Source organism: Cynocephalus volans, chromosome 8, assembly GCF_027409185.1.
Source record: "Cynocephalus volans isolate mCynVol1 chromosome 8, mCynVol1.pri, whole genome shotgun sequence".
Classification (NCBI taxonomy): Eukaryota; Metazoa; Chordata; class Mammalia; order Dermoptera; family Cynocephalidae; genus Cynocephalus; species Cynocephalus volans.
Genome location: NC_084467.1, coordinates 143,473,931 through 143,487,401, shown reverse-complemented (window position 1 = coordinate 143,487,401; position 13,471 = coordinate 143,473,931). Strand labels below are relative to the sequence as shown.

General features: G+C 35.0%; 1 protein-coding gene across 1 annotated transcript in view; it reads right to left on the bottom strand.

Moving 5' to 3' along the window:
• Window positions 1-2,118: 2,118 nt before the first annotated feature.
• Window positions 2,119-13,471, bottom strand: part of LOC134383928 (tRNA-splicing endonuclease subunit Sen15-like) — a 28,653-nt gene continuing 17,300 nt past the window's right edge. Inside the window, exons 4-5 of the mRNA XM_063105455.1 lie at window positions 4,093-4,234; window positions 2,119-3,548 (exon numbers count right to left, since the gene is read on the bottom strand). Coding sequence (XP_062961525.1) covers window positions 3,528-3,548; window positions 4,093-4,234 — 163 coding nt within the window. The 3' untranslated portion in view covers window positions 2,119-3,527. The remainder of the gene's footprint in view (window positions 3,549-4,092; window positions 4,235-13,471) is intronic.

Sequence of the window (13,471 nt, the reverse complement as noted above, 5' to 3'; positions counted from 1 at the left end):
CAGCGAGGGCGCCCCTTTCACAGAAAAGTTTATATGTATTATAGCAGCAATTTATGTATTTCACCACCAGTATTTAGCTAGTACGGTGAGTTTCAGAGCTGGGGTTTCCTGCTGTGTGATCTGATCCTGAAATTCATAATGAATTAGGCTTTTACAAGGAAAAAATAAAAAAATAAAATAAATAAAATTTTATTTATATTTTTATTTATGCTATTTCCCATAGATTGAAAATAAATTTTCAGGAGCACCACTTTTCAAGCTAATCTGCTCCTGGAGTCCAAAATATGCTTATCTAGCAGTGCCCTCTGGTGTCCAAATGGATCATTTTCGTTTGCCTTGAGGGACAAAGTAAGCCACTGTATAATCAGACAAGTGAATAATCAGCATTCATTCATTCATTAAATATTTACTGAGAGTCTGCTATATGCCAGTTATTGTGGAAAGCAGCAAGATACAGAGATGTATTTTTAAAAAGACATGGTTTCTTTTTCTGTTCTTAAGGAGCCCATAATCTAACAAGAAAGTCAAAAGTAAACTCAAATTACAACATTACCTAAATCACTGTACCTAGTTTTTCACTAAAATGAGAGTCACAGCTGGATTGCTGCTCTTTCCAATCTGTTCTGGGTCATTATTCACATTAGTAGGTATCTGGCTGGCTTTGGACAGAACATTTTTGGTCAAGTACACAAGGAACATTCTGAGATAGAATAAACATCCCAGGACATGGTGGGATTGAGTTCTAGTTTTAAAGATTTGAGAAAGCGCCTTTCACAGTCAACCCCAAAAGACACTTCTGGTCTTGTAGTTAACAAGGGGCCCTCTGGTCACCAAGTCTGACACACAAATCTGACATTCATTAAGGCTTATACTTCTTTCTGAAATTGAAGGCTTTTTCTAACACTGTGATGAAAGGTCTCAAAATGAATCAAATGAGATCCTAAGAAATCAAGAGACCTTAAGAATTTATCATAAACTGTTTTAGGATTCTTATATCTGCAAATTGCCCACTAGAGTCACAGAAACATGTATTATTCTGGACAGGTGAACCTTCAGGCCTTCTGGGGAAGCAGAGGGAGCCTGAAGGATTGTTGAGACCTTCCATCAAGAATAAAAGTGAAATTCAAATACTATCACAGGAGAGGAGTCAGGAATGACCACAGACCGGGAGTGATGCTTTACATCATTTTGTAATGTTCCTACTTTTTGTCATTTTTCCATTCTTGTTATTCTCATTTCCTAGATCATCCATGAAACGCTGCTGTGAAGGAGGGACCTCTGACTTGCTTCTAACCCACAGAATATGGCGCAGGATGCACATGATTACATTACATACAATTTTAAGGTTCATCTTGCTGAGACTTCCTCCTTTGATGGCTTTGAGAAAGCAACCAGTTGTGTTGGGAAGGCCTATGTGAAAAAGAGCTAAGGGTGGTGTATTAGTCCATTTCTTTTGCTTATAACAAAATACCTGGAACTGGGTAATTTAGAAAGAAAACAAAATTTATTGCTTATAGTTTCAAAGGCTAGGAAGTCCAAAGTCTAAGGAACACATCGGGTGAAGACTTTTCTTTGGTGGTGACCAGTGATGGCAGGGTATCACATTGCGAAATGGTGGAGCAGAAAGAGAGTGAGAGAATAACCTCATTCATTCTTTTTAAAGCCCACCAAACCCCACCCATGGCCACCGTTTTTAAGCCATTCACTATGGCACAGTCCTACAATCTAATCACCTCTTCAAGACCCCACCTTTCAATTATCATAATGGAATTTCCCACCCTCAACAGTTACAGTGAGAATTAAGCTTCTGATATATGGACTTTGGGAGATAATTCAATCAGTCCACAGCAGGTGGCCTCCTGCCAACAGCCCAATAGGAACGGAGGTCCCCACAAGGAACTGGAGGCTGCCAACAACCACACAAGTGAAACAGCAGATCCTTCCCTAGTCAAGCCTCAGAGGAGGTGCCCTGACTGCAGCCTTACAGAGACACAAACTAACCTGTGCCCAGACTCCTTACTCACAAAAATTACGAGATAATAAATGTAACCTATTTTAAGTCATTAAGCTTGTGATATTATTATGCAACGATAGGTAACTAATACAGACTTCAAAACATTTTTTTATTTTAAAATGTTTTTATTATAAAAGTAATACAAATAAAGAAAAACTGAAATACTGAGGAGAGGACATGTCATCCATTTACTGCCCTGCCATCCCACTATAACCACAGTTAGTGATTTGATCTACTTTGCCATCTTATTATACTTGGGGTGTTATGATCACACCCACTCATATACTTTGGTATCTTGCATTTTTTTACTTACTATCACATTTTCTCATGTTTTTCATAATATTCATTACTAATTTTTAATGAGTACAAAATGTACTATTCATATATATCTATTTATTGACTATTCCCCATACCAGGGGATGGCAAACTATGGCCCTGCATTTGTAAAGTCTTATTGAAACGCAGCTATGAGCACTTGTTTCCATATTGTCTATGGCTGCTTTTGTGCTACCAATAGCAGTGCTGAGAAGTTGTTACAGAGACAGTATGGTCTGCAAAGGCTAAAATATTTACTTTCTGACCCTTTACAGAAAAAGTTTGCTGACCCCTCTCTTGAACTTTTAAGTAATTTATAATTTAGGCTATTATAAAGTAATACCAGCTGGAACATCTTTGTGTGTATAATTTTTCACTTTGGACAATTGGTAGATATTAATATAAATGGAATAACTGGGTTTAATTAATAAAACACGTTATTAAGGTTGATACTGTCCCATACTGTACCTCTCTTGTAATATTTCGACATATCCTAAGACATAATAAGAAGATGGTGACAAGAGTGGAAAGGAAGCCCCAGTACTTTCGTAGGTAGCACTGGCCTGGTCCCTATTAATCTAGACATGAATGTTTATACACCAGATAAGCATATTTTTAGTTTTGACTTAAAGTCAACCAAAGAGGGAAGTAACAGTAACCGCAATAGGAAAACCAACTGAAAGAAATCTTTTACTTCCTACTAGGGATAAAAAGACAAATAGAAGTAATCTCTCAGGTGTCAAGGCATATATGAAACGCCATTCCAAGCTATCTGTAATGGCCAAAAAGCACTGGGAGAGTTGAGTAAGTGAAAGAGGTGGCAGTCACAACATGGAGCTAGCAATGAACAAAAGTGCAGCTATGAGTGTGGGATGACAGAAGCAGCACATGGGTTCCATCTCTCTGAGTACATCCTAGGCATAAAACTGTACACAACTGTAATTAAACTGTCTCCAGATAAGAGAGTTCTAGACTGACTATATTCTTGAACAGCAACAAAAAAATCTTCTATCTGGGGAAGTTTTATTCTTTCTGAAGAAAATTTATGGGATGGGAAAGTCAATCCTGACTACCTAAGTCAACCCTGACTAGTCAACCTAAGTCAACCCTGACTACCTCTGAGATAAAAGATGAAGCAGGCTGACAGGTCTCAAATTCAATCTTGAACGAATAAAATAAGCATCAGGAAGCACAGATGTCATCTTCTAAGGGAAATATTCTGAAACATACATAAAAAAAAATGATCAGGATGGACCATTTCCCCAATAAATAATATAACTTAAAAGTAACATTAAAAAAGATATTTAATGTGATTATCCCAATTATGCCAATGAAGTATGTAAAGAAATCATATATAGCACATTTATTTTATTAAAATGTTCCTGTCAGAATGTCAACCAATTTGACATTTCCTAAATAAATGTTCTTTTGGTTAAAACTATTATTAGCTTTTACCTTCCACCTCACCTCAGTTATTTACTAAATAAATGCATGATGACGTCATGAAATACTCTGGGAAGCTATGAAATTTTCCATAGAGTAAGGGAATCAAATTATTCCTGCCAAAAATAGCTAGGAACATGTTATTTGAACAAAATATAGCCAGCCAGTTTTCTGAGATACGAAAATCAAGTCATTTTTTTCTTAAATTTTTCATATGGCAAAGGAAGCAGTAGTTCTATGAATAACTTGATTCACACTTAAAATCACGTCATAATTTTTCTCTTTTTTCACTGTTTACTATCAGTTACCTCAAAACTGACCTGAGGGTCTGGCAGCATAAATCCATCCGTAAGTTTATAATAGACTATTGTAGAATCAGATTCCACGATGGCCAAAGTAAAAGACATTGGCAAATCTGGATCACCTTGCAATTTTCGAGATGCCTTCAAGATCTCCCTTATCCTAAAAATAAAGTCACAATATATTTAGGAGTCACAGTCACTCAATAGTGATAAGATCAAATACTATAAAATCTTGGGGAAAAGGTAGGCAATTACATTATATCCATAATGCTTATAAGGGAAATGTCTGAAAGCTCAAATATAAAAAAACATTTAAAGCTGTCTTTTCATGTAGAAAATCCTGCAAATAAGGGCTATCCATTGATGTTCAGTCCTTCTCAAAACCATTCACCCATTCACCCATCTCTCCTCATCATCTTACCTGAGAGAATCAAACTGCATTCAGGAACCTACGAAATGGGACACTAACAATGTTTAGTGCCATCTAAATTGGCTACAGACCCTGGGTGTTAATTTTCCAATTTTCCAACTTGGTATCTTATAGTGAAACTCTTTGGTATTCCAGTTTGGTATTCCAGTTTGTTATTTTAAAAATAGACTATAATAAACATTTTCCCCATGATTTTACTTGGGGTTAATAATTGCTACCTTTAAATGGCTACATAATATTGCATTAACCCAGAATTTACCCAATTGTTCCCCTATCGTTGTAAAGTTCTTTCAGGTTTTGGGGGGAGGAGGGGACAGAGAAGTGTGATGCTAATAAAGATGAGCTGTGATGGTCATCCTTTTGCATGCAGTTGTTTCTTTTGGAATATTTTTGTGAGGTCTTTCCATGTATCAGAACTATTAGAACTAAGCAGAAATACTTTTATGATTCTCAATACGTATTATGACACTTAATAAAAGGTAGAAGAAAAATATAGAGAGAAATAAAACTTTTCTTTCTTTCTTTCTTTTTTTTTTTTTTCTTAATTTTGGTAATGTTAGGATTTCAATTGGCTTGCTGTGGAAAATAATCTACTAAATCCAGTATCTAGGTCTTCAAACCACTATTAGCGCTTGTTTACCACAAACTAATAATCCTTATTACCTACTCAATAAAGTCTGTGTTCAATAATTCAGTTAAATGTAACCTCCCCAGGAGCTTTCTTAAAAAGGTAAATTAAAAACGATTAGGTTTTTTTTTTTTTCATTAAGCCAATCAATTCTCCAGAAATTGGAAAAATGATTTACTTACATATGAACATTCTATATTACTGAATACATAAATAATTCACCACTACATTCTTTTAGCAAAAGTTTAATTTGTGCCATTAAGTTCTACTTCCCAACCCTAGGTAAAAACTATTATGGCCACACTTTACCTATCCTATTAACTATTGAATCTATAAAGAATCTTGAAAAAAAAAAACTGCATTGAAATATTCTTACTACAATAACACTTTTTTATCTGTAGTAATGACTAGAGATTTTAAGAGTAATTTAAAACAGCAATAAATTTCTGGAAAAGCTGAAGCAAATTGTTCTTGTTAAAATACCATTGATGACTACACAGTGTATTCTAGAATGACAACTGGTTTGCTTAAACATCAGTCACAAAGACTGCTTACCTACCACCTATCATTTAAGGTTACACAGGAATGTAATGATTTGAGAAGAGAATGAGTTTCTGTTTCTTCACATTCAAACCAATTCTAAAATGACTTCCAAAGAGTTAAGTCAACAATATGGTGATACTCTGTTTTCAGGCATAACTGTCAAGCAACAGTTACTAAACAAATAAAATCTGTCTATCTGGCAATTCTTAATTCTTTTTCAAGAGTCAGCAAAGCATCATCTTCTCTCTTAAGTCTTCTTGATCGATCACCTTTCCCCAACCTCTAGGCAAAGTTATATATCTTACCCTATAGCAGCACCTTGTACAAAGCTACATTACTGTAATCACTGTGTTGTATTTATATCTGTCTATTTTCCACTGGATTATAAGCATTTTGAGAGTAAAAACTTTTTTTTCTTTTTTATAAACAATGGAAATTTATTTCTCACAATTCTGGAGGCTGGGAAGTCCAGGACTAAGGTGCCAACAGATCTGGTGTCTGGTGAGGGCCTGTTTCCTCCTTCATAGATGGTGTCTTTATGTTGTGTTTTCACAAGGTGGAAGGGGCAAGGGCTTCCTCTTGGGCTTCTTTTATTTTATTTCATTTTTTAAAAATGTTTGGCCATAAAACAAGTCAATACATTTAAAAAGACTAAGATCATAGAAAATATGTTCTCTTACCACAATAACAGAAGGAAATTAAGAAAATTCACAAATGTGCGGAAATTAAACAACACTCTCCTAAATAAACAATGGGTAAAAAGAAAAATCACAGGGAAATTAGAAAGTACTCTGAAATAAAAATCAAAGCACAACTATCAAAATTTATACAATGCAGGTCTCATGAAGTGCTTAGAGGAAAATTTATACTTGTAAACACCTATACTAAAAGTAAGAAAAATCTGAAATCAGTAATGTAAACTTCTACCTTAAGAAAATAAAATAAAAAGAGCAAACTAAACCAAAAGCAAATATAAGTAGGAAATAACAAAGATCACAACAGAAATATATGAAACAGGGAATTAAAAACGATAGAGAAAATCAACAAAACCAAAAGCTGATTCTTTAAAAAGATCAACGGAATTTGCAAGCCTTTATCTAGATTGAAGAAAAAAAGAAGAGAAGACTGAAATTACTAAAAGCAGAAATAGAGCAAGGGCATTATTACACTGTCATTATGGTTTTTTGTGGTAGTAAGATTTAGTTTCTTTCTCTTCTCATTTACACTTTTGTTCTACCAGTGGGTTTTGTTCTTTCTTGTGTATTCGTGCTAGAGGTCATTGTGTTTCAGATTCCAGATGCAGGACTTCCTTGAGGATTTCTTGTAGGGCTGGTCACGTGGTGGTGAACTCTTTTTGTTTGTCTGGAAAATACACTATTTTTCCCTTATTTCTGAAGATAGTCTTGCTGAGTATAGTATTCATGGCTGGCAGTTTTTTTCTTTTGGTATTTTGAATATATCATCCCATTTTCTTCTGGCCTGTAGAGTTTCTGTTCAGAAGTCTGCTGTTAGTCTGATAAGGGCTCCCTTATAGGTGACTTGATACTTTTCTCTTGCTTCTTTTAAGATTTTCTCTTTGTCTTTGAGCTTTACCAGTTTTAATATAATGTGACTTGGAGAGGATCTTTTTGGGTTGAATCTGTTTGGGCATCTTTGAGCCTCCTGGATCTGAAGGTCCATGTCTCACCCTATACCTGGGAAATTTTCCACTATTATTTCACTGAATAGGTTTTCCATGCCTTTTCCTTTCTCTTCCCTTTCTGGAACACCCATGATTTGAATCTTTGTGTGCTTAACGTTGTCTGCTAGCTCTCTTAGACTTTCTTCATTTTTTAAAATTCTTTTTTTCCATGAAAACTTAAAAAAATTCATTGATGTCCAATATGTAGTAGATTACCTGGGCAGAATGAATGAGGCTCTCTTAATAAAGGTGTCCATATAGCTATACTAATTTTTTTACGTATGTAAACTTTAGAATATGTTTCTGACAATATTTTTCTAAAACTTATTACACAATTCTATGATACTAAACAAAAGTTCAACTGTCTTGACAGCTGAGGACCATCATTTTTGGTACTTATTATTGTAGAAACAGTGGTAGATGGTGTGGCACTTGGGCCCAAAGTAGATCCGAGAACTTAATTTCTTAAAAGTATCTAATATTTGTTTGCTTTTTATTCGATTGTTTTCTCAACTGTCTCTATACCAAGACTTGGTAAACTATGGTTGCCTGTTTTTTTATGGTCCATGAGTCAAGAATGGTCTTTACATCTTCAAATATACATTTTTAATGGTTATATAAGTACCTACATAATAGCCCCGATTTTTCCACTCAGTCCACAAAGCCTAAAATATTTACTATCTGGTTTGATGACTCCTACTCCATACCATGAAAAAGGTTAAGAATAAGAATTATAAGGTATGAACCCAGGGCAATGTACGTTTTTAAAAACATATCGATTCAAAAGTCAAAGGAGGAGGAGGTTCCACTTCTAATTAGGATGTAGAAGATCTCCAAAGACCACCACTCCTACCATGACAGAAAGCAAACACCTGATTTACTTAAGGATATCACATTTTTCTTTAAAGCCATAAGGGAAATGTGAACACGAAGAACTTTAAGGAAACTAAATTCCAATGAGAAACGGGACCTTCTCAGGTGACAGAGACCAACAGACAGCCACTTCCATCCCTGAGAGTAATTGCTAAGTCTGGGCACAGGCAGCTGGAGGAGTGAGCTGTAAGAGGCAAGCAACTTCACTGGGACAAAGAGAAGCCAGTGACACAAGGAGAAACAGCTGTGTATGGACTGGCATGGTGAACTGGAATCCAGGAGGACACCAATCCGTCTAGGACACCAATCTTCCCCCATGGGACTTCTGCTGCATTTAAGCAACAGCAAGAAAAGCTGGGGAAGGGGTTAGAAAATGGCAAGCAAGCTCTAATCACAAAGCCCTGAGAAGGAGAGGGGGCCTTATTTCATTCTCAAGTCATCTGAAACCAGGAGGAAACTTAGATAACTAAAGTTGCAATTCATTCCTAACTCTCCTTGACTTCTTATTAGATTTACTAAATCAGGTCCTTCCCTTACTTGCTAGATAAAAGAACGATGAATCCTTAGGGCAGGGAGTAATATCAACATCAATCTCTTATGTACACAATGCCCAGTACACAGTGAAAAATTCTAAGCAATGTGAAGAAGCAGGAAAACATATTCAAAAATCAAAAAGTCAGTATAAGAGGACCTTCAAAAAACCAACATTGAAAAACTCAGATGTTGCAATTAATAGATAACAGTTTAAAAATAACTATTTAAATGTTATAGTATTGAGGAAAAAGCAAACAAAATGAGTAACAAGATGAAAAATTTCAGCAGAAAAATGGAAATTCTTAAGAAAGTGGACATCTAATACATGTACATTTAAAGTACTGAATACGCTTAATGGCAGACTAGATGTGGCAGAAGAAAACACTAGCAAACTCGAAAACAGGCCACAAAAAAATAAAGTACAAAGAGAAAAAGAACTTTAAAAAATAGCAAAACATCAGAGGCCTGTGGTATAAGATCAAATAAGTTTAATATATGCATAATTGGAATCACAGAAAGAAAGGAGAGAATGGTGCAAAAAAATGGTTGAGAATTTTCTAAAACTGGTGTTTCTGAACCTCAAGTGTGCCTTTTATCTGTGGGGTTTTGGTTTGTTTTTTTTTTTTTTTTTTTTTTTTGGTGGCTGACTGGAAAAGGGATCTGAACCCTTTGACCTTGGTGTTACAACACTGTGCTCTAACCAACTGAGCCAACTGCCCAGCCCTAAAGTGTGTCTTTTTTAGACAGCATATAGTTGGATCTAGTTGGATCTTGTTTTTTATATCTCATTGACAATCTCTACCCTTTGATTGGAGTGTTTAATCCATTCACATTTAAAATTAGCATTGAAATGGTTGGATTTATGTTTGCCACTGAGTTATTTGTTTACTATATATGATGTCTTTTTTGTTCCTCTGATCCTCCTTTATTACCTTCTTTGCTATTAAATAGATATTTTCTAGTGCACCATTTTTATGTCTGTCTTGTTTTTTTACTATAGCTTTTGAGTTTCTTAGTGGTGGCTCTAGAGATTGCTACTACATCTTAATTTATCACAATTTACCTCAGATTAATTCTATTAAAATATAAAAACTGCTCCAATATAGCTTTATTCCTTTCTCCCTCCTTTATGCTATTACTGTGTGCTATTATTGTCATATATCACTATATATTATAAACCCAATAATACAGTGTTATAAGTATTGCTTTATACAATCTATGTCTTTTAAAAAAGTTAAGAGGAGAAGGAAGAAAAACATATTAGAGTCTTTTATATTAACATACTTAACATTTCTGGTACTCAATTCTTCACAATACTCTCTGGTGTCATTTCCTTGCTCCTATACAGCTCCATTCCCTCCCTGATCCTTTGTGTTAATATTGTCATGTATTTTACTTCTTAATATGCTGTAAGTCTGGTCAGTTGACTTTTTACAAAGGTGCAAAGGCAATTCACTGAAGAAAGTCTTTTCAACAAACGGTGCTATAAAATGAAGATAGTATACTTCTATATTTACACATAGGATTATTGTAAGGATCAACAAAATGTCATATATAAATTGTTAGGTAGTCACCAAATACAAGTAGTATTACATGGTACCTACACCAGCTTTGCTACTTTGCAAACTGGGACATAATATTTGTGTCTGCCTCCATGGCTACTGCTAAAAAGATATACCAACCTAAACATACTAAGGCACACCATGCCATTAGCTGAAATATAAGAAATGTTCATTTTCTGAAACAGACTGCCTGAATCCTAGAAATTGACTTAATCCTTAAAAAATGATTTCCACCTATGTTGAACTGAATGACAATTAGCTAGTTTCCTGTTCATATCAGCAGTTTACTTCAGTTTAGGTCAGATAAGGCAACCACAGATACTGATCAGAAACTTCATTACTCAGCACTGGTGCAAGAGGTGACAGCCTGATAAAAGAGAGTATACTCCAGTTACTTTATCAATGCAAATATTTTAGTGAAACTACATATTTTCCTTCTTCAAAAGTGGCAAACCAATAGCTAAATTAATATTCACAGAAAAAGATCAATGACTGCCCGTTTTGAATTAATTTTTTTCTTCAAAGATGACAGGTTAACTAAGATTATAATTTATCTAAGTCTTCTGTTGTTAGTATATATTTCAGGTACTCCCCAGTATGCAATATACATAAAACCCATATATAGGTCACATAAAGTTACTGCAGTGCCACAAGTTAGAAATAAATTTCTCTAAACATTCCTAATTGGCAGACTATGATGAGAATGGGACACAGACAAGAGGAAATAAGAACCTAAGAAGACAACTTCTACTCATTTTCCATTTCTCAAAATAGATACTGCTTAAATCAGAAGGTGCATGTGTGTGTGTGTACGTGTGTGTATGCAATGTTTTTTTCCTAAGGTAAACTGCATGGGAATTCTAGCCCATATATTGAAATTCGGGATAGAAATTTCCACCTCATTCACTGCTGCTTTTTCATTCTCAATTGACATTTGTTTCCAGAGTTCTTTGACATAAACAGCAGAACATTTTTAGACTTACCCAAAATACCCATGTGGGAAACCCTAATGTTTGAAAATTAGCTCGGAGTTGTAAAGGGGGTTTTGTTTTGTGAGTTGAGGGAAATCAGTCAAAAATGAAATGGAAGTTCCCATCTCTGAGCTCTTGTTTGTTCTACTTGGTGGTGTGCAGGGGGAAAATTACCAATGAATCTTCTCAGTAATAACAGAATAAAACAGTTTATCTGCCTCTGTTACTCAAAGTACACTCAGGTGGCCTTACAAAGTTTCTGGTTCACGATCTCTTCTGGTCTATTTTTAACATATGCTTAAAGTTATAGCATTACCTTTCCCTATTGGAGACTTTTCTTATTTCTTTTACAGGATACTGCATAAACTCCTAAAAATGTTTACTTTGCCTTTAGGTCAACAGATTGTGCTTTCTCAGTCTATTAATAAGAATATTAGCAACAACAAAAAGTTCTAAAGTTCTACTTAACAAACCACACATGATTGTAAAGATGTCTAGAACAGTGAAACATCACCAGGATACTATAATGTCTCTTAATTTCTAACAAGATTATAGTTTGAAGTCTTAATTTAGAAATCACAGAACAAAGTTTCCTTATATGTATAATTTTTAATAGCTCAGTTCTTCAGAAAAATATCATGGATATGTTTCATCACACAAATCTAAAACAAGGTAGATAATAAAATTCTTTATAGTTCATATTTGGTAAAAATCTACATATGAAAAAAATGACCCATGTATTCATAATAAGAATTTCAAGTGTTCAAGTGAGTTATACCTTGAGAGAAAGAAATCCCACCTAAAGAAAAAGATTTGTCAGTAATAATCATAGCTATTGATCAACAGTAACAAAATTTGATGTTCATAACAGCTTTTTCTCTCATAACTGTTCATGGAGGGGTTGTGCATACTGAAAAAAGGGCAATTCTAAAGCTTAATATAGCTAACATAAAAACAAGAAAAACACACAGTTAACACTATTTGTTAATGCTTTTAGTCCAAGCTCTTAAAATCTTTTCCATAAATTTGAGCACTTATTTTTCTACAATGATCCTGAAAGAGAAACTACGAAAGCTCTGAAGATTTACACAGAGGACAAGTTGAGGACAACATTACTTTTAACTTCAAATGTTGATGAAATAGAATGTGTTATGGGTTAAAATTAGTATTAATTTCAATCCAAAGAAAATATCTCCTTCTCTCCTCTTCAATATGGACAAAACAAAAAGCATTAACTCCTTGATCTGCCACATTATAATATAATGGAGTGACATACCATAATGCAACTCTGCAACAAAATGCAAAATTAACTTGGTGCCAGAGGCACCAAAGAAGCCTTATTCATCCACATATTAAGTCCCAAAGAAAAGTTTCAAAGATAACAGAACGCCTCCTTGGGAATCAGGCCAATGCCTTCCTAGTAAAAAGTCAAGACAGCTAAAATCCCAGGGGCTTTACTGAACAATCAAGTGCCTGTGTGGCTATTCACCACAGTGGGAAGTCATTCTGCTAAAATAAACCACAAACTTTTTTTCTTTTCTTTTCTTTTTTTTTTTTTTTTGAGGGTAAGAGGAAAAAAGAGCTGTGTCAATTAAAACAAGCTGCAAGAATTGGGGGTTTCACCAGCAACAGATTTCCAATAGAGGTAGAGTGAGGACACACACTCTTGATATGCAGCAAAACCAAATGACAGAAGACATTTTACCAGTTATTAGACTTCAGGCCTCAAATAAAATAATGGTCATTAAATGCATCTGTAGAGGCAGTCTCTTCCTCAGTGAAACAATGGTCAACATCACTCAGCATTCCGGAAATGGAAATCAAAACCACACTGAGATACCATCTCACTCCAGTTAAGATGGCTAATATCCAAAAGACTGAGGATGATAAATGCTGGCGAGGTTGCAGAGAAAAAGGAACTCTCATACGTTGTTGGTGGGACTGCAAAATGGTGCAGCCTCTATGGAAAATGGTATGGAGGTTCCTCAAACAATTGCAGATAGATCTACCATATGACCCAGCTATCCTACTGCTGGGAATATACCCAGAGGAATGGAAATCAGCAAGTCGAAGGTATACCTGTTCTCCAATGTTCACCGCAGCACTCTTTACACTAGCTAAGAGTTGCAACCAGCCCAAATGTCCATCATCAGATGAGTGGATACAGAAAATGTG